Source organism: Colossoma macropomum, unplaced genomic scaffold (assembly GCF_904425465.1).
Source record: "Colossoma macropomum unplaced genomic scaffold, Colossoma_macropomum, whole genome shotgun sequence".
Lineage (NCBI taxonomy): Eukaryota > Metazoa > Chordata > Actinopteri > Characiformes > Serrasalmidae > Colossoma > Colossoma macropomum.
The window spans coordinates 16,539,810-16,561,586 of NW_023494800.1; the positions used below are offsets into that span (position 1 = coordinate 16,539,810).

At 40.4% G+C, this 21,777-nt stretch overlaps 1 protein-coding gene across 3 annotated transcripts in view; it reads left to right on the top strand.

Moving 5' to 3' along the window:
- Window positions 1-21,777, top strand: part of cadm1a (cell adhesion molecule 1a) — a 319,800-nt gene that overhangs the window by 218,877 nt on the left and 79,146 nt on the right. For 2 of the 3 annotated variants that reach the window (XM_036589139.1, XM_036589141.1), the window contains exons 2-3: window positions 276-293; window positions 17,979-18,125. In XM_036589139.1, coding sequence (XP_036445032.1) covers window positions 276-293; window positions 17,979-18,125 — 165 coding nt within the window. The remainder of the gene's footprint in view (window positions 1-275; window positions 294-17,978; window positions 18,126-21,777) is intronic. The other variant, XM_036589140.1, reaches the window with a different exon arrangement.

The window sequence follows — 21,777 nt, forward strand, 5'->3', positions numbered from 1 at the left end:
GCTGATTAAGACATACCTTTAAATTCGTAACCCGCTTTTTTATTTTCGGCTCTGAAAGCTCTGCGGCACGAAAAAAAAGTCTTCTATTTTTCTGTTTGGATAGCATCCACGTTGCACCTTCTTTCCATGTGCTTAAAGGTGACTATAACGGATGAATGCCTTTTTGACACCTCTGCTGTGCTGGCTCATGCTTGTTCAGCTGCATTGGGGCTTTATGTGAAGCTTGATTTGCTAACGCTTCTCTCTCTCTTTTCTTTTCCCTTCCTTTGATGCAGGAGCAGCTCAGTACCCAGGTATGCCCTACCTTTTACCTCTGTGTCTGTTTCCTCCGTCTTTGTGTTTGTTTTGCGTTGCGTCCGTCTTGTCCGTGCCATTCCCACCACCATTTTCCTCAAGCCCTTTACAGCTAGCCAAGCATCAGAACCGAAACCATCTTCTCTTTCTCCACCTTCTAGTTTTTTGTTCATTCTTCTTCTGCTGCTGCCACTGTAGCTTCTGCCTGAGCCTCCAGCAATGCTGCTGCTGGTTGGCTGGCTCCATTCTTCACCTCTGCAGTCTGCTCTAACTGAAGAGTTTCTCACCTTACAGGTCTAAGTATAGCCCTCATGCTCTCTGCTGTTTCATTCATTAGCATTTGTTTTCTTACCCCCTTCTGTCTCAAGCTCCAGAGGCTCAAAGAGCAGCTATTTGAATGCTATTGATAATTATTCCTTAATGGATCTCATTTATCATGTGTAATTTAACACCCCAGCATATGTTCATTTTGTTTATTAAAAGTGCTGTATCTTTAAGGTGTTTTCAGGAGGTGGATTATGTACAAAGCATGTGAAATTTCAACCTGCTCGGCTTGTTTGCATCACTAAAAATAGGCCTACAATGAAAACATGAACTGGATGAATAATAACCAGTGTGAAATACTTCTTGAATGCCATTGCTCATAAGTGCTTTGCTCAAGGGCACGATTTGGCTGGTAGGACGGTATGTGTGTCAGACATTTCCTGACCTGGGACTCGACATGCCTGCCTGCTTGCTGTGCTGGAAATCATAATCTATTACAATTTGCTCTCAGAACGTCCTAAATGGGCCTTTAAAGTAGGACTTCACTGGTTTCTTCAACTTTTTCAATGATGTTCTCATCCTAAGAGGCCCTGAAAGAAGGGGGCTAAGTGAATTTCTGGTATTATCATTTGTACCATAATGAGGGGCAAGTAAAAGTTAATGAAATTTTGAAAGGATTGAGAACCTCTCCTTCAGTCATTCATTTTTGAATACAAAGTCATGTAAGAGTGGTCAGAAAAGAAGCCGATTAAACTTTATACTGCATTAACAGTACCTCATCAACCCTGGTCACATTCCACAGTCGCACACAGACAGTCCCCATACGATGAAGTGAACAAGCGTTTTCGGACTAAGGAAATAGCAAAGTATCAGCACTAGTATGATCTTCTTAAAGAAGCCGTTGGTCATAATCCAGTAATTTGCTTTTTACTGAATCTAGTAGAAGCAAACATGTTATATGTAGGCATACCTCACACAAAGGATATCTTGAAGAGTGCTAATGCCTACAGGCCTGGTAGTACATAGTGTTCTTGCTGATGTAGCCTTTTTGAATGTCAAAAGTATGTATAATTTCTTGGCTTGGGCGACACCTTGTGTAAATAGGTGACTATATTGAAAGGATACACAGTAGACAGTAGGCTGTACAGAAGACTTCACTGGTGAGTAGGTGTGTCACAATTTGCAGGTTAATATTAATATTATATTATTAATAATATAATAATATATAAAAAGTTTTGAGAATTAACAGTAAATAAATAAATGTTAATGTTATGTTAGCACTTCTAATTCTGTTTCGAAATGTATCATATCATGATACAAAAGCAACAACATATATCGTGTTGTGAAGTATGTGTATCGTTACACCCCTAGTGATCAGAAACTCAGGAGATGATGGGGTCAGTTCTAGCTAGGAATGCGCCAACACCACCTGATCCTCACATATATTGTCAATACAGGGAACCGATACTGATCCTAACTCTATCTAACCTGATTATTCCACATGTCCCTATAAATCCTGATATTCATACAATTGAACTTTTTTGAAAATGTTATGCTGGTAAAAGCAGTGTTCAGTGTTACTGACTGGACAACTTTACATTTGAAAGTGTATCAAATCTCTTGCATCAGAGCTTTAAACTGTCATTGTGTCCTTTGGCATTGTTTATCTTTTAAAAGGCGTAATCAAATCTGATGTATTGGGGGCTCCCACCTGTCTAAGCATTGGCCCTATCTTTAGGAGATAGTGTGTTCGATGTCTGGTGATGCTACAGCCATTTGTGGCCCGGAGTCCAAGAGAACACAGTTGGCCTTGATCTCTGGGTGGGTAGGATGGCCCCGCCTCTCCCCCTCATCCCCCAGGTGTCTGTTAGCTGACGTAACTGTAACGGTTGGCGCTTTTCTCCGAATGTGTTCAGCTGTCCAGTGACGTTGCGTGAGCAGCACTTCGAAAAGATGCGGTAGCTGGCTTCACAGGCCTTGGAGGGAGCCTATGCTAGCCTCACCCTCCTAGCACTGGTAGTATCGTGTCATTGGGGGAGTCCTAACTAGTGGGTGGAATTGGAAATTACTAAATGGGGGATAAAATTGGGGGAAAATCCCCCCCCCAAAAAAAAAAGAAAATTATGTATTGAAATCCTTGCTGGTTCGGCCAATGATTAAAATACTGACGTTACAGATTTTGCAGTGAGCATTTTTACCACTGCTTGTAGTGTGAAATAATCCCAGATTGCCTACATGTTGCTTGCTTTATCTGAGCTCCATCTTCTGGGGCTCATGCATAGGTCACTCAGTAGCACATATCAAAAGTTGCCTCATGGTATCACGCTCTTATTGCTAATGCCGATACTTCATTTAAGTGCCCGTATTGCTGGTACAACGCTGCTTCTATCTGTTGTTTCCTGCCATTGTGCCCTTGAGGAAGGCACTTAATCCTAAATTGACCCCATGCAGTTGAATAATACAAGCAGCTTTGGGCTAAAGTGTCTGCTAAATGTAAATGCTTGATTGTATATGTTGAACTTGGAAGGCCTGTCATTTCTAAGAGAAGTGTTTAATGGACTCTCATTCTACTTCAAGTGCTTTGTCATTGGCTTTTAAGACTGTATAACAGGGAGCTAATTGTAGCCACTAGTGTAGCCTCTGCTAATGTTTCTGTGTAGGCTGTGGCATTTGTCTTGTGTGCATTGGGTAAACGAAGGCTAGGACGGTAGGCTGTGGTCGACCAAGGTTGCACCTGAGCCGGTGCGCAACCAAAGGCAATTATCAGGCTGTGTCTTGAAGTCTACCCATCACTCTTCGAGGCCCAGAGAGGAATAGCGTCAGTCTAGCACAGGCCACAGCGGTGTTAAAAGCTGGAGCTGCGCTGGAGCACAAGGGGGGCAATGATTCAGACAGTCAGCTTTATGGCCGCTAACTCTGCCTACACTGCGGCAGCCCAGCGCCATTAATGCCCCCCCATACGCACTCAATCAGTGCAAACATGCTGAGACAGGGTTGGAACACACACACACTCACACTCACATATATACACACACTTACAAACAGCTAGCACTTGGCAGGGGTCCTGTTCTCTTTTTTTTCCCCCTTTGCCTTTTCGATCCAATTATTAATCGCAGCCAAGTTATTTATACGTTTATAAATTAGAATTGAGCTGAGGAAGACTCTCTCTGGGGGGATTGGATGGGACCCAGCCCTTGTTAAGGACCCTAGTCCTTCACGGCCCTCTGCCTGGTTTATCCAGGGCACTCTCGCTCCATTTTTCTCCCTCCCTCTCTTTCCCTCTCTCCTTCTTTCTCCGCGGTGCTTGTAAACAGAACACTCTCCTGCCAAAGACGCGCACTCCCCATTAATATTGAATAGAGCAGCAGCGCTGATGGGGGCTGCTGTTATGGTATTAGCGTCGGCTCCTGTAAAATTACAGTAAAAGGCTCCCGGGGAAGGAGCGTTAGCTAAGCACATTAGCACTAGACAGCGGTGAAAGAACTGTGCGATGGGGGGAGTTTGTCGTTCTTTTGCTTCCAAGCGTATTCGGGAAAAAAAAGGAAAAAAAACGAGGCCTTTTGATTTGGTAGATGAGAGGCTTATTAGAGAAGGCAATGAAAGGAGTGGCTAATTCAAAGGCTAGCTGTAATAGACTTAATGCCAGGGCAATGGGAGAACTCCCAGCTCAGGGGCCGACTTCAGACTTAAGGCTTTAGCTGCTGACCTCAAGGACATGCTTCTGAGACAAGGACTCCCTGTTCTGCCTCCTTGCCTGTGATGTCATCTAAGTGTGTGCGCGTGTGAGAATCGATCTGTGAAGATGCAAGAGGACATGGTCTAGCGGAGGCTGGAGGGGGGTCTAATCTACAGCCCCGCTGCACACGGTTTTCTTATCCTCGTGTGTTCAGATACCGACTGGCTCAGGAGCCACAGCAAGAGACAATGCGACACACTAAAATCTAGCGATGTCCTGATTGGGGTTTTTTTTGCCATTGATCCCAATTTGGGTACTTATTATTGAGCCAGTAACAAGTCCTGTTACAGTATGTGTTTTGTAATACAGCTGCACAGTGCATACTTCAAGCACAACTTCTTCAAATCCTTGAGACCACCGGTGGTTCCAAAACGCACTTCGTCATTTTCTTCATAACTTTCATATTTCATAAGCTACATTCAGAAAGTGTGTGTTATATGAGAGCTGTAACTGTCTTCTTTCCAGTCAAATAGATGGGTAATGTAATTTTAAACCCTTATGATAGAAGAAGCTGAACTACTGAAAGTCGACCCATTTTTCCACAAATATGGGCTATAAACTATAAACAGATGGCGTCTCTTCAGTGATACACTCTGTAAAAATTATTTTTATAAAAAAATACAAAGAGCATCTAAGATTTTTGGCTTTCAGCAGTAAATTGTAATCATATAGCAATATGTGTATGATCATAAAACATATGTTCTGTTCATTTGAGGGGAGCTTTTACAAAAATAAACAAATAAATAAAATAAAAATTTACATTTATTTCATGCAGTTACTGAATAATTTGCCTTACGATTTGGTCATGTAAATTCAGATGGAAAAACAAAATATACCCTGGGGAATAAGAGGTTAAAGTTAGCAAAGCAGGTCTAATGGGCGATATGGCAAAAATCTATATCACAGTATCACAAAAATAATATCATGATACTGTAAGAGGTTTTCACAATACACAATATGTCATGACCTTGTTATTCTGGTTCAACACAGTAGTAGAGTCTCAACAGAATCCAAGAACATGTAAAAGTTTTACTTTGTAAAACCTCTATTTGTTATCTAGATTGGCAGGCCTTTCAAGGGAAGGATATTATAGATCATTTTATACCACTGATTTAGGGTGTGGGGCCTGCATGTAGTCCAAGTAACCATAATGCATTTCCTTGCAACAACATGAAGGCCTTTTTTAAGCTACATTTAAACAATACTATCAGAAACTACAAATTATTTGTACTCTATCTAATCTCACCTTCTGCCCTGCACTAAATCCAATGAAGCAGGCCTGATTATACTCTCTTTGTGATGAAACATGCAGTTGGTCAGTGTTCTTAAAGGACTCACAGTATTCACAATATGCTCAGAAAAGCATATTGTGATGAAATGCATCACAATAACAATATATATTGGCATATTGCCCAGTCCTAGTTGAAATCCTACACTGCATGTGCTCTAATTTTGTGTTTGACTACCTTTATTTCAGGTTTGGCAAACTACTCCTTTTCTCAGCTAAACATGCTGTGACTTTTATTGCTAAGTGTGTCAAAGCCACAATCTTCAGTTTTATTGCAGCCATTTTAACTGTGTTTTGATGAAAGGCTGCTAGCTTAAATGCAGTGGAAACACTCTCATAGATATTATAACTGTTTTCATTGCCTACTTTAAGTGGTTCCCCACTGTAGACATGTAGACTGCTTTAATAGGGGTGCACAAATCAGCAGTTTTTGCTCCTAATGAGCCAGTTTATTATTTTGATATGTTGCAATTTATGATGAAAACAGTGTGAGCCAGGTGAGTACACTGTGTATAAATACTGCTACTACACTAATTGTCATAATAAATATAGAAAATCTGTCAAGATCAGACTATTTTTGCTCCAAACAAGCACTAATCAATCAGCCAATTTGTTATTTTATGACACAAATAATGAGAGTCAGGTAAATGCATTTATACTTTATTTGAAAGTTGCTGCTACACCAATATGTTACTGTCATAGTACATTTATGTATGACTCATTGTGCTAAATAGCCAGTTGCCTAAAACTTTTGATGAAGCAGTTCTTGTGATTCTATGTTATTTAAACTGATTATTTTTGTTTAAGATGAAAACAAATGTTTTTTGTGTGAAAATTACTGGAAATGCCCAAGTATATTCATGTGATCTCATAGCCTGCACAGTGTGAGCTTTGAGTATTAGAAGAATTATTTAACAAATGAATAAAGAAATAAATAGGCCAAAAAATTGACCATTGGCCAGTTTGTCTATAAAGAAATCAGAATTGAAATCTGCCATAAAAATTCATGATTGTTTAGAAGCACCGTCTCAAAATCTGTCCCTAATACAACACGCTGTTTCTCATTTGGCACAAGAAAAAACGTAAAAAAACCCCTCCCAGGTTCATCGTCACACTTTTGGTAATAATATCTGCGTTTACTGCCTGCGTTCTCTCCCCATGCTGAGGTACCGCTATTAGCCCTGGACGAACTTGTTAACTTTTGAAAACATTCCTTGGTGCCATTAATAGAGCATAATGGGGCAAAACAGCCTTAACAGTTAAACTGGAATGAACTACAGAAATGAGTTCAGGAATTACAAAGGTGTCAGGCTTAATGTATTGAAATAAACCTTGATTGCTCCAATACCGATCTTCTACATTGGATCAGAGCACCACTGCACAAAGTCCTGCCCAGTGTCCACTCTGTCCTCGTGCTGTTAATGGCCATTTTGTTTAGTTAGAGAGTGAGGCGGGGAGAGAGCTGAAGCGGATTGGGGACTGTGGAGATAGACAGCTGCTGGAGGTCCTCCCTGTGCCCTCTCTGACTGTGAGCCGGGATGGTGAGGCAGGAGGAGAGAGAGAGAGGGCAGTGAAAGATCCTCTTCCATTCTGCTGCACTCTTTCTCTTACACTGCCCTCCTCCTACTCCTCCTCCTACTCTTTGTCATCACTTTTACCACTCTGTCCATTTCTGTTTCTAAATCTTCCTCTGTCTCTCTTTCCCAATATGACTGTCTCCTCCTTCTCCCTCCCTCATTTGCTTTCCTTGGCCCAGAGTGTGTCTCAGGGCTCTTTTGTTTATCCACTGTAGTCTAGGTTAGGCTACAGAAGCAGAGTCTCTCTCTCTCTCTCTCTCTCTCTCTCCTTCTCCTTGCTGAAAGAGATTTCCGAGCCACTGAGCAGGGCCTGTGGTGCTGCGCTCGGCCACCGCCGCCCCTCTGACGCATTAATCACCAGGCTGCCATCCATCGCAGCCGCCACATTCCACTGATTTCAGCGCTTTCCTCGCTCCCGCCTGACCGCCATTTTACCCTTCATTAGCACCAGCATCATCACTATTTACTTATGTGTGTGTTTGTGAGAATGTGCCCCTGCAGGGAGTTTGGGGTGTTGTGGTTAAGAAGGAAGAGCTGCTGGCACACTTCAGCCTTTGAGGGATTGGCCCTCGTATTCTTCCAGTGCACAACGCAGGCGATCAGTTTAGAAACGGCGTCTCACAATCTGTGCCTAACGCAACATGCCATTGTTCCTAATTAGGCACAACAAAGGCATAAAAAAGTCTCCTGGCTTTATCATCACACGTTCAGTAATAATATCTGCATTTACTGCCTTCTCTCCCCATGCTAATGTGCTGTTATTAGCCCTGGACGATCTTTTAAACACAGATTTGTTTTGAAAATCTTTGTTTTTAATAGCATTTTAACGGTTTCTATCCAGTTAGCTCGCACAAAGGGATTTATTAATTTAAAGATGAAAAATAGATGATCAGACCTCTTCTGAGAGCACAGCTATTTATAACCACTGTAAAAACAAAATGAGGCTCTCTCTTTTTTAATTCAATAAAGCAAATATGCCGTATGGTTGACCTTGTAATTGAACATTACCAATGGTGGGAATTAAAATAATTTCATGATAATTATGTTAAATTGTTCATAGATATTGAGAGCAAAGCTCCAAAAAGAATATTCTAGTTTGGATCTGAAGTTAATTTGAAGCCTCTGTTTTTATTTTATTTTAAGTCTTGGCCAGATTTGAAAGGCTGTATTTAATTGGTCTTGATATTAAATTCTGTTTGGAATGAAATGTTCATGTTCCACAGGAGTAGCTTCTTAGTAGAGAGTCTTTTTCTGCAAGTGAGTTGCTCCGTGTGGGGGGGGAGTTGGCACAAGGCAGCGGCACAGCGTCCAGAGGTCGTCTCTCGCAGATGGACGAGGACAGTGACATTAGCGCTCGTGCTTTGCCGGCCATAAGGCCTGCTGGTCATCACCAACACCAACCTGCTCGCTGTAGTTTGGACCAAATGTGCCTCAGATCTGTGCCTGTGGGTTAGGACTGCACAGTACTGACAAAATGCTGTTACTAAACAAACTAAATGGCTTTATTATTTCATATTGCAATTGTGATATGCCTCACAAAAATGTGTTTTATTTAACCTTTCGTGTGATAAATACTGGCCTACAGTATTGTACATTAACTGTGTTTGGATCATTTAACTGTCTGAAGTCATCAAAAAATCCTCTGAAACACATGCGGAAATTCTGACATGTCTGCTCAGAGTGTATATAGCACAATAAAACAGCACAAGACAAGAAAAACAATATTGTGACAGCGGTAAAGAAACGCTACATATGGTGGATGGAATAATAAGGCATGATCGATGTAGGTCAGAGGTGTCCTCTCTTACCAATATGGCTGCAGGTTTTCATTCCAAACAAACAGAAGCACACCTAATTCCATGTGTTTAATCAGTTGGTCTCAGTCTTTAGTTGATCATGTGAGCTCCTGCTTTGTCAGAATGTAAACCTGCAGCCACACCAGCTCTTTGTGGATAAGATTGGACACCAAAATATTCACAAAATGTTTCTATAATTTGGAAAGAACCTAGAGGTTTTGTGCACTAGGACAGATTGTTAATCAACCAGTTTATTATTTTGATTTTGGCTAATCTGTGTTGCAATTTTATGACATAAATAATGTCAAGCAAGTGCACTTGTGCTATTTATTTAATTTCATTTAGTTATTTGATTGATTGTCATATAAATAATTGTGATTAACAATTTAATAAAAAGATTGCATTCAACTTAAATAATTGTGATCATCTCAAATAATTGCAGTTAGGTGGTTATGTAATAATTACGACAGGCCTGTGTGCACCTCTATTTGTTAACTTTCAAAAACGAGCCTATAAAAAAAGCCCATAGGGTAAAACAACCTTAAGAGTAAAACTGAAGTGGGATTGGACCTAATATAGAAATGAGGAATTGTTTGGGCTTAATAGATTCAATTATACCTTGATCAGCTCCAACAGATTGTATCGTGACACCACTAAAGTTGGTTGGGCAGAAAAATTGTCCTAGTACCATCAGTATTGGTGAAAAAGCCGCTGATTAAGAAAGTAATTAAAAATGGCACAATGCTCTAATATAAGGTGGACTTTTCATAACAAAAGTGCTCAAAATACTAGGGAACTCTAAACATGATGCTACAGTGTTTAAATGATTATTTGTCAGTTTATGCTGTTTATTTAAGTTTAAGAAATTTGACAATTAAGAGCAGTCATATCTGACTATTGACAGTTGACAACTGACAGTCAGTAAACCACTGCTTAACTAATACTGTTGGAGCCTGTTTCATATTTGTCCATATTGAATTATACGATATGATATTATTGGTTATTGTAAATAAGGTTAATAGATTTCACATCAGTGACAAAAGTCTCATATCATTCAGGCTCTATTGTGTACAGATATCCCAGTATGACCTGTGTAAAACCATCCACACATTTGTACAAATGAATAGTTTCAGCATCGTTTTCTTCATACAAAAGGTCTCTGCAGACCTATTCTAAACACTAAATAACAGGTCTATACTATTGAAATGGCTGGATCAAAAGTTCAGAGCATTGTGACTGACCCTTTATGCACTAAGCTCAATCACCATCCATCCTCCCTCCGTCCGCCACACTTTAATGTGAGAGAGAGTGCAGAGGGTCTGAGACTCAGGATACTGATGGGTATCACAGACACACACATACACACACTCAGGTTTGTATGTGTGTAATATTAGTAGAGTTGCTGTCAGAGCTGAACCTTGAACCTGTAATATGGTCACTTTTCAGGGAAGGAAAAATGTTCTTAACTGTTAGTAAAAGATGCGATTTTGTTTCCAAATGATTTTGGATCATTTTTATTGGTCCATTCATCTGAACTGTTCATATAATGTAAAGAAAAGCTGACATTTTGAAGTAATTTAAAAATAAACAAATACACTTTTTGTTACAACAGTGACAATTTATAACTACCTACAGTCAGCTCAGTAATTTTTGGTGTCTTTGGTAAAGATGGGTAGAAAAAGGTCATTAAAAATATCTTTATGGTTAATTATCTCAAACTCACAACACTACAAATATGAGAAAAATCAGGCTTTTAATAGAAGGACATTTAGTCTGAAAGATATGTCACAGTTATTGGCACCCCTAGAAATTCTTATGGGCAAGATGTAACCAAAGCTTGTTCCCATTTATATTTACCTTTTAAAGTCCACCACAGTTTTTAGGAACTCTTACACAGTCATCCAATTTCACTGGAATATAAATATGAGGCTCTTATGACCTTCTTAAATCAGGCAATGACTATATAGAAAAAACAGCTTCACGACTGAAAATGCCCATATCTACTGTTAATTATTAAGTAATAATAAAGAAGTTTAAAATAACAGGAGCTTTAGCGAATCTGTCTGGAAGAGGACACGTGTATTAACCTCCCGTGCACAGTGAAGAACATGGTTAGAGGATCACAGTTGGAGATTTGCAGAAGATGGTAGCATTTTGGGGTCACCGAGTCCCTCACCTCCATGTCAAATAACTACTTGGAATGCATGCCAGAAGAAAGCCTTTCCTTTCATCTGACCTCAAATCTAAGCGCCCGGAGTTCGCGAGACACTACTGGAACTGAACTGGAACTGGGTTCTATGGTCAGATGAGACAAAGAGTGCTTTTTGGCAACAAACACTCAAGATGGATTTGGTATAAAAAGTAAGATGGTTATACAGAAAAGAACTTCATGCTGACTGTTAAATATGATGGAGGATCTGTGATGTCTTAGGTCTGCTTTTCCTCCAAAGACGCTGGGAGCCTTGTTAGGACACATGGCATCATGGACTCAGCAAAATGGATCGTGGTTGGATCTTCCAGCAGGAAAGTGATCCAAACTGTGGTTCCAGATCCATACAATAATGGTTCAGTGACCACAGAATCAAGCTTTCAGCATGGTCATCCCAGTCTCCTGACCTAAACATCATTGAAAATCTATGAAAAGAGCTGAGGAGGGAGTCCAAAAGAGAGGACCAAGGACCCTGGAGGATCTGGGGAGATTCTGTACTGAGTGCTTACTCATTGATGTTATCATCGATGTTATGTTGGCAAATGGAGGTTTGCACAGTGTACTAAAAGGCAGGGGTATAAATAATTTTGACGAGTTTGTCTAGTACTTTTTTAGACTACATGTACTTAGATTCTCAATTTTTCAGTGTGGTATTGACCTATTTAACCACAAAGACATTTTCATAGCCTTTGTTTAATCATCTTTTTCAAGGCTGCCAGTATTTGTGGAGATGATTGTATCAGAATTTTCTAAGCCTAATCCTAGACCTAACTTGCAACTTCAGTTCAGTAACAAAAAAGAAATGTTTTGCCCTTTCAGTTTATAAAATGAAACATGTAGCCTAAGTTAAAAGCACTCAGGACCATTTTTAGACCTGCTATTGTAAATTAGCCCTGTGTTTTTCAGGTTTTCAACAAAGTCAGACATTCTCATCCTGAAAATGTACGAAAACAAATACATATTCTACTGTCTCACTAATCTCCCATAATTCACATTCTGCTTTGACACCACAGCTCTTTTCCATGTGGCCAGTAGGAAGTGATGCAGGACTGCTTACAGAGGAGGACACTAGAGCGCTTTGACCTTCTCAGCACAGCGGTCTGCTGTGACATCAGCTCTCTGAGCATCACACACACACACGCGTGCGCGCTGGGAGTTTTTCTCCGGGTTGATGTATGAGGCAGCGCGGGTGGCAGTGGGCTTGCAGTAATATAAATGGCGTGTCTGGCTGGCTATGAGCAGAGCAGCCTGCTCTGACAGCTTTAATCTAGGCTAAAATGATCAGTGTTCTGTGCTACTGCTTTTGAATGCCGGTAATTAAATACAAAGATAATGTCACAGATCTGTTTGAACAAGTTATGCAAATACGCGGCGCACACACTTCTCCGCTGTTTCTGCAATGCCTTGTTGGTTGTTGATGCATGCGCTGAAAGCTAATTTTCGCGAGCCCCTCTTTTTGATGGTCCGCGCCTAAGCAATAAGGGTAATGAAGGCTTAGTCTGAATTGGAATTAATCACCAGTTCATCTATTTCTGCGGCAGTGACACAAACAATTATCTTAATTAAGCCAAGCGGCGTGCCAATAATCAATAATAATCTCGAGACTAATCAAGTTTAATCCCTCCTTTAATTTGGGGTGATCCATGCACAAGATTTACTTAACATCTTTTATATTAAGGGCAATTTCCTAATAGTTGCCTTCGTAGCTTGGCGTTAACGTATTATAGCACATTGTGTTTGCCATGACAGCTTAAGCCACTGTATCTTCTACTTTGTATGCCTGCTAAATGAGAATGTCTTTGCACAGACACATACAAACCAAATCCTGAAAAAGTTGGGGCGGTAATAAAAACAGAAAGCAGTGATTAGTGAATTTTCTTGGACCTGTATTCAGTTGAAAGTGATACAGAAACACTCTTTTATGCTGTACCTTTCCTGCAACATGTTCCAAAAAAGTTGGACAGGAGCATGTTTAACACTTAGTTATATCACCTTTCCTTTTAACAGAACATAATAAGCATTTGGGGACTGAAGACATAAACTGATCCAGTTTTCAAGGGTGGAATTTTTTTCCGTTCTTCTGTTGTACAAGTCCTCAGCTGTGCAACCATACAAGGCCTTTATTTTCTTACTTTGTGCTTAATAAGACACCCATTTTCAATGGGAGACAGGTCTGGACTGCTTGCAAGCCAGTGTAGCACTCTGATTACACAGTTGCAACACATGCAGAATGTGTTTTGGAATTGTCATGTTGAAATAAGCATGGACATCCCTGAAAAAGATGATGCCTGAAGACAGCATTTGCCCCAACATATGTCCAGTTTGGTGCTTTCACAGATGTGCTGCTTACCCACTAATACAGCCCCCATACTATGACAGACACTGGCTTTTGAACTTTATGCTGGTAACAATCTGGATGCTGCATTTTCTTCTTTAGCCCAGAGAACACCACGTTCACTATTTCCATAAACAATATGAAGGGTTGACTCGTCAGACCATAATACACGTTTCCACTGTACATCAGTCCATTTTGGATGAGCTTGAGGCCAGAGAGGTCTGCCACATTTCTGGACGCTGTTAAAATATGGCTTCTGTTGATGAAACAGTCTTAACTTGCATTTGTGGATGCAGCGACAGAAGGTGTTTATTTTTTCAAAGTATTGCTGAATTAATGCAGTGAAATCCATCACAAAAGCATGCCAGTTTTTAATGCAGTGCTGTTTGAGGGGTCAAAGGTCATGGGCATTCGGTTGTGGTTTTTGGCCTTGCCCTTTATTATATGAGGAATGTTGTTTTTAAACTATTGGATGTTTAGCTGATGCATAATTGGCAGAGTAGAAAGCTTTGACCCATCCTTGCTCATAAAGGACAGGGCCTTTCCCGGATGCTCCTTTCATATCCAAGCATAATTGCATCACCTGTTTAAGGTATTTTTTGAACATTGTTGAACATCTAAAATTGCCCCTCTTCCACCTTGCGAATGTGTTGCAGGCATCAATTTCAGAATGAACATAGATTTACAAAAAAAAAAAGAAGTTGATTGAAGTTGATACGGTAAAACATTACATACCTTGTCTTTGTACTGTTTTTGGTCAAATACAGGTCAAAACAGCTTTATAAATCACTGCCTTCTGTTTTTATTCGCATTTTACCTATTGTCCCGACTTTTTACAAATTGAATTCATACATCTGCACATTTTGCTGAGCTGCCAAAGAAACAGAGCACATGCTGCAGGGTCATTAAAATGTTTACCTCTGTCTCTCATTGATTCTGACTCTGTGGCATAACCTAGTGGCTCATGTGTGTGCCTCCAATATATCATACACCTCATGTTTTCCTCAAGCTGCAGGCGCAACATCTGCTGTGCTGAGCATGAATAGTTAAACTGCGTCTCGCTGAGGCTCGCGCCTGAACTTCTGCTGCACTTTTTTGGGAAGCAGCAAAAACACACAAGGTCTCCTGAGCTTTTTGCGCTGGTTTAACTGCTGGTTTGTCACTTTCCCACACAGCAAAATAGCATCCCACTCCAAAATGTAGAATTCTAAATGGAACTGCCAAATCAATTTTTAATTGTGTTTCCACTTAGCAGATTTCAGTGTAACAGTGCTAAAGAAAGGTAACGCAGAGACTGTATAAATCAGTTTTCCTATGTCGTGACAACTGCAAGGACCATTCGAATACTAATCCCTGACAAATGTTGTGTCATGAAGTAGAACTCTGCTTTGCTTTTATGTGTTATTTGTTTGTTTATTCATTTTGAGCAGTGGTGAAATAGATGAATCTGGGTTGCCTTAATGATCCCTGGTTATTTTTATATTAAATGCAGGGTCAAATGGGCAGTTGCAGTAAGTAAGACAGACACGAACAGGGAGGAGAATTAAAATCCAGTTCAGCGGCTTCTGGCTAGCCTGTTTTCGCATAGCCTTCATATATGAATATATGGTAGTAAAAGGTTTGCACTCACATATCTGTATATAGGCTTTTCTTGTTTGTACTGTTTTCCACTTTTTTAAAAAAATAATACAGATTAGAAATCTAAAATAGCTCTTACAATTTACCGTACATTTTTTTTTATTCTTTAAAGTAGGGGTGTCAAACCCAACCACTAAAAGGGCCATATCAAACACTCTCAACAGATTCATGGGCCAGAGAACATTTTATTTCATTTTGCTATGACCCAACCGTTGTTTATTTAGCAAAACAAATGAAATAAACTTAAATAACTTATAAGTAAGTAAGATTTTTTTGTTTTGCTTTTGATTTGCTTTTTTCACACGTGGCATCTTTTGTTTTTTTTTAAGCGTAAAAACACTGTCCTGTCCAATACACTATACTGTCCAGTAGATTACTGTTGGCCGAGTGGAGTCAGAGCACACATTTTGTTCCAGTGCATGCTGGGGAATATAGTGCAGTGCATTGTAAAACAAGCTAATATTAACAGAATAATAAAATGAATTTTGCGGGCTGGATAGTATTTTGCAACGGGCCTGGCTTTAAAGCAGCCCTCCTTTACCTAGAAGCAGCCGTGTCACTAGTACAAAACAAGCTTGCCCAATTTGTGCTGTTGAAAGATCAGTATGTGCCAGCAATGATACAGTGTGTTCAGCAGGCTTGCCAAAGTTTAACTAAGTTAGCATTAAACCCAGTGATAATAGGCCTGTTTTGTGGAAGCATTAAACAAATACTGAATTGTGAATGTATGCTGTGGTGCTCTCTCACTCTGAGGGATGAGTGATATAGCTTTAACCTGAATTAAGTACAGTTTTGAATGTTTGGTTGTGGTAAGTTACGCTGTAGGCTAGGTAACTCTTAATATTATTATTATTACGATTAGAGCCACGCAGTGAGTAACGCTGCTGCAGATGAAAATGACTTTAAGATTGTGAAAAACACAGATTCTTTTAAACATGGATGAACTTTTGACTGTACTTCTGTTCTAGACCTTGACACTCGAGTGTGTGTACTGTAAACTGCATCTTCTGTCACTTATGTGATAACCGCCCACGAGTCGAACCATCACGCAGTGGCCCCCATTTAACACTGTCGCCATGACAACCACTGGAGCCCACTGCGTGCTTAACCTTCATCTGTAACCTCTCTCTTAGATAAACATGGACTGGATTTGCATTTCCGGGCCCCCCTCCCGACCCACACACACACACACACACACACACACACACTCCTTGCCAACCACCCTCCATTTCCCTTTGACAAGTCTTAAGTATCACTCACTCTCTTCTCTCTCTCTCTCTCTCTCATGAGGTTCATTTGTTTGGTCTGTTTTCACTTTCCACTTCTGCCGGCCTGATTGAAATCAGTTTTGTTAAACTGTCTCTCCTTATCGGGCGCCATCAGAGGATCTGATTGCTTTCTTCTCCTCTACTTAAAGTGACAGGGCTGTTTAGAGGGGGGCCTGACATCTGAAGCATGCAAATCATGGCTTTTTTTTCCTTTCCCCTTTTTTTTGGTTGCATATTTATTTATCTCTCTGGCACTTGCCCATTCATGTTTTCCTATTAGCGCCAGCGGGGAGTGGCGCTAAATATAGAATTCAGTGCATGTTGTTATTTATTTACTAATTTCCTATGTGAGTTGCTCCTTCATAATGATGTCCTAGCTTTACCCTCTAATATTTTTCATGTGCATGTCTGCCAATATCGATACATAAACGTTTATTAAATGTATAAATTACTATTATTAAAGTAAATGTACATGAATCAGACATTTTTCTTCCATACCATGACGTATTTCCGAGTGCAACATTGGATCAGGGAGGGTCTCTGAGCTAACTAAGTGTTTTCACACTCTTTGTTGAACTGCTAGTGAGCAATGAGGGGTGAAAGAGAAGGAGCCCCCTGCTGTAAAACAGTTCATGCCATTCCAAGATAAAACAAACTGCCAATTTCTTATCAAAAAATCATGCGCAACTGCCACAAAAGAATAGCATTAAAACACAATAAAAACACTTTTACTGATATTAACTTGCTCGTTTATCTTTTGCTTCTAGTTTTGTAAATCATATGCATTTCTAAATCTATCTAAAGATATTCCGCGTTCCATCAACATTAACATAGTTAAGTGAGGGATTCCAAAACAGGTGGAAATTACAGAGAAAATAATGCATGGCCACGCCTTATTAATGCTTGGAAATGAGATACTAATGCATGCCAACGACTCAGTAAGGCATGGGAATGAGATAATTAAGTCGTGGCCATGACTTACTAAGGCATTGAAACGCATTAGGCCACGCATTAGGACCTCGTTCCCACACCTTACTAAGGTGTGGCCACGCATTAGGATCTCATTTCCATGCCTTACTAAGTTGTGGCCATGCATTATTTTTATTTATACAGGATGTCACCAGCGGGGCCCCATTAAAAGGCTATTTTGCCTCGGCATGGAGCCGTTAAGGGCGAACAGATCTCTGACCTTCGTGTCCTCAAATAAAATAAAGCCCATGGGTCACGGTGGACCAGCCGTCTCTGATCACACGGAGATGCGATGCGGAGGTGCGATGCAGCCCAGAGCCCAGGCACGTGTAACATGAAACGCGTACAGGTTCATGAATGTATTGGCCGTGCAGGGAGGAGAGGGGAAAAAAACACACTTTCACACTCTGCTGGGTATTCACACCCGCTCCAGGTGCATTTTGCCACCCGCTCCTCATCGTGCACTCATGTAAGTGTTAGATTGTGGGTTTTAGCCGCTGTTGGGTTTTATCTCTGTGTGAAAGAAATGGCTCTAACATGGACAGTGCTTTTTCTCACTCTCTCCCCCTCTCTCCCCCTTTTTCCTCTCTCTTTCTTTCTCAAGTCCAAAGCCAGAACCTTGTGACAGACAACGTCTCAGTGGTGGAGGGGGAAACGGCCACTATCAGCTGTCGAGTCAAAAATAATGACGACTCCGTCATCCAGCTCCTCAACCCCAACAGACAGACCATCTACTTCAAAGATGTCAGACGTAAGTACAGAGATGCACACATATATATACACGCTCCCACTCCAGTCCCTGGCCTCCATCTCCACTGGAGAAAGGGCTGTGACTGCATCAGACTAATTCACTGTGGTTTTTCTGAGGGCAGTTGATGGAGGGTCCCAGCTGTGCGCCAAGGGCATGTTGTTCTCTGTGGCCTGCCTTGATCTGAACTGATCTGGCTAGGCTGAGAACACTTCAGCGCTCAGTGCAGCTGCACTTGCTTCATTAGAGTGGAGGCTGCTGCTGAAGGACCCTGCTGCCATCCTCCTTCCACCAGCAAGAGAAATTATGCCGCATGATTTTGACAATGAGGTCGATTTTCCTAAAAAAAAAACTTTAAGCATATTAAAGTAGCACAAATTCCATTCAAGTTCAGGTCAGACTCAATCACTCATTCGCTCTGTGGGTTTTGTGAATAAGGAACACTTCCCTCTCCTCATCCTCACACGGATATATGTCTCACTTCTTTGAGGAGACCGTCTTCATTCATTTTCAAAATTTCTGGATTAAAAGGGGTCGGCAACCCAAATATTAAGAAGAGCCATTTTGTCCTTTCAACAAAAATCAAACCACCTTTGGAGCCACAGCATTTCATGTCCATTTTACCATCTTGTCTAAATATGTCTCAGTGTGTGCTGATGTACTAGTATAGGCTAAAAATATATAATATAAATGAAAATGCAGACTAACTTTGCTCTGCTTTAAGCTGTAGCTCACCTATAGCTGCTTTTCTCGCATCTCTTGCAGGAAACTTTTTCGCAAAAGTAGAACAGTTTCTTATAAAATGTCTCTCAGTGTTTGACTTTTTACGAGGCTGAAGTCACTTCTCATTCGCCAGCTTCTTTTTTCAAATTTTCTCTGTTCCACCTTAAATGGTGCTTGAGGCGCCAGAATGTAACAACTGCACTATTTAAGGTGGAATGGGAAAATCTGAACAAGAAACTGACTTCAGCTTCATAACTTTTTAGTGTTTGGCAGTTTCTCATTGCAGATTAAATTAATCAGGAAACCAGCTGGAGTGATTATAAATGCAAATAAGTCCATTCATCTCCAAATTATCAATGTTCGTCTTAAATCTTTCTCTTTGATTTTTCGGTAGCTACTAGCTGGGCAAGATTGTTGTCCGTGTTGCTGTGTAAATTAGCAGATTTAGGCTACATTAACTCCACTGTTTAAGATCATTTATTGTTAAAATTGTTAAAATTGTTAAAACGATCAGTAGAGCTTGATTTTACTGAAAAGGAGGATTATTTTATTTTAACCTAAAAATCTAGTTCTGCTGTGGAGCCGCAACAGGGGCAGTAAAAGAGCCGTCGACCCCTGGGATAAATCAATTGGTTAGATGTAAACAAAGTTGTTCAGAGTGGTTTGATATGAAATGGTATTTGCAGAGAAACTTACCAATTGCTTTCTCTGCAGTGGTGGTGATATGAACTAGGAGTTGCGATGTCTGCAGTGCAATATACACGTCTTCTGAGTTTTTATGTGTAGTTTTAATAATGGTTAAATGGTTTTCTTTAGGGACTAATATATTATAGGCCAAAAGCTTACCTCAAAGGTATCATAAACATTGTCTCAGACATCAGGTAACATAGTCATAACCATTTTATGAAATAGCTTTCTGTGAAGTTGCTTCTAGAGACATTACAGGCTCCAGACATCTGGTTCCTGTCACCACCACTGTGAACAATTCTGACTCTATAAGTTTCTCCAGAACGGAGCATTTCACATCCAACCACTCTGGATGACTCTGTTTACATCCTAATGATTTAATTATACAGAACCTTCCAAAAATCAATGGAACTTTCCTTTAAAGAGTAGTATTGAAAGACTAATTTACAGTTTTCCCCCAACTCCTAATGTAGTCAGTAAGCCAAGATGTGTTTGAGGTCTTCTTTAGTTTTGCACTGGAGCTCCAAAGCTAGTGTGGCTAAGTAATAGAAGCTTATTTCCATCAATTAGCATCATGCTGACTGCACGCTTCAATCATCATAGAGTCGTATGCAAACATGTAAACACTCCCAGTCAAACTGCATGTTTTGTTTGATTTTTTAAGTGAAAATAAGTACACATCCTCTACAGGGAACAAACTTAAATCTGGAATTTTCTGCAGATTTTGCTACAGTTTCTGTTTACCTGCTGAGTTTAACATATTGGAAATATGTAAAATACAAGATGTGCCACAGTTTTGTTTTATTTCTTTTTCCAGTATGTTACATTCAGCAAATTAAGAGTAATTGTCCATTAAAATGTGCAGAAGTGTGTTCCCTGTACAGCATGTGTACGAAAAAAAACAAACAAACAAAAAAAACATTTAATTTGACAGTCGTCTGTATACTTTCCTCCAAAATGGACAAAAGTACAGGCAAAATTTACTTCAAAATGGATGCTGCTGCTGTTTTTAGCGACATAGTTATGTCCATTTTTATTAAAATCTCATATGCAAGTCTATTTGAGATCACTTAACAGCTCGACATGGTTTGAAGCACCTGTGATGATTTAAGCATGCAGTCTGCACAGCTGATTAAAAGCTCCTATTACTTATTATCCTCATAGCTCCATTGCAAAACTTAAGAAGCAAACTTTAGGCACCTGAAGTGTCTTAGTTGATCAGCTACATTTGAGGTAAGAGAGAACCAGTGTGAATTTGATTGCTCCTTTAATTACATGTCTCTGAAATGATCATTAGTTTTGTGAAGATTCTGAACAAGTTATTATCCCGCTTCTCCAGCCTGTCTGGTCTGGAGCAGAGAGGAGATATCATGGCCTCACCCAGCAGCTGCTGGAGGGAACTGTGTACTTGGTTATTTCTCGCTCTGGATTGTAGGTCTGCTCGGCTGTCATTTCGTCTCCCAGCTTCCAATCATTAGAGGAGCTCGGGCTCCGTGCTATGGGGCCCCGCGAAGGCCGTAATTATTGCTCGTCTCCTTAATAAAAGTTTGATGGGCTCCTCTCGAAGTCGCCGTGACCGGTAATCAAAATTGATTGCTGCCATTTAGGAGGAACGGCATGTCTCCCGGAGGCCTCCAGGATTAAACCTAAGAAAACAATACAAATGAGATGCGGAAGAAGAGAAGGCCAAAGGAAATGAGCGGAAGAGAGGGAGAGATAAGGGGGAAGGACAGATAGAGAGGAGGATACAGAGAGAGAGAGGGAAGGAAATAAAAAAGAGGAGGGACAGATGGAAAGAAAGAAAACAAAAAAGTGTGAGAGTCTTAAAGGGGAAAGGATAGCAAGGAAAAAAGAGAGGGAGCGAGAGAGGAAGAAGGGGAAAGACAGAAAAGAGAATATTTTAGAGAAATAGATAAAAGGAGAAGGAGAGATGGAATAGAGCATAGAGAGATAAAGAGAAGAGAGACAGAAAACAAAAAGAATGAGAGAGATCAATGAGGAATGAGAGATAGAAAGGAAGATATAGGAAGGAGAGGAGAGATAAGGGGGAAGGAATGATAGAAAAGAGGGTAGAGAGTGAGATAAGGGGGATGGACAAATAAAAAGAGGAAGAAGAGAGACGAGGAAGAAGGAGAGTAAAAGACATGGAGAGATAAAGAGGGAAGGAGAGATGTCAGAGGTAAAAAACTGAACATGAGAGAGAGTGGGAGCGAGAGAGAGAAAGAAGGGGGAAGACAGGTAGAAA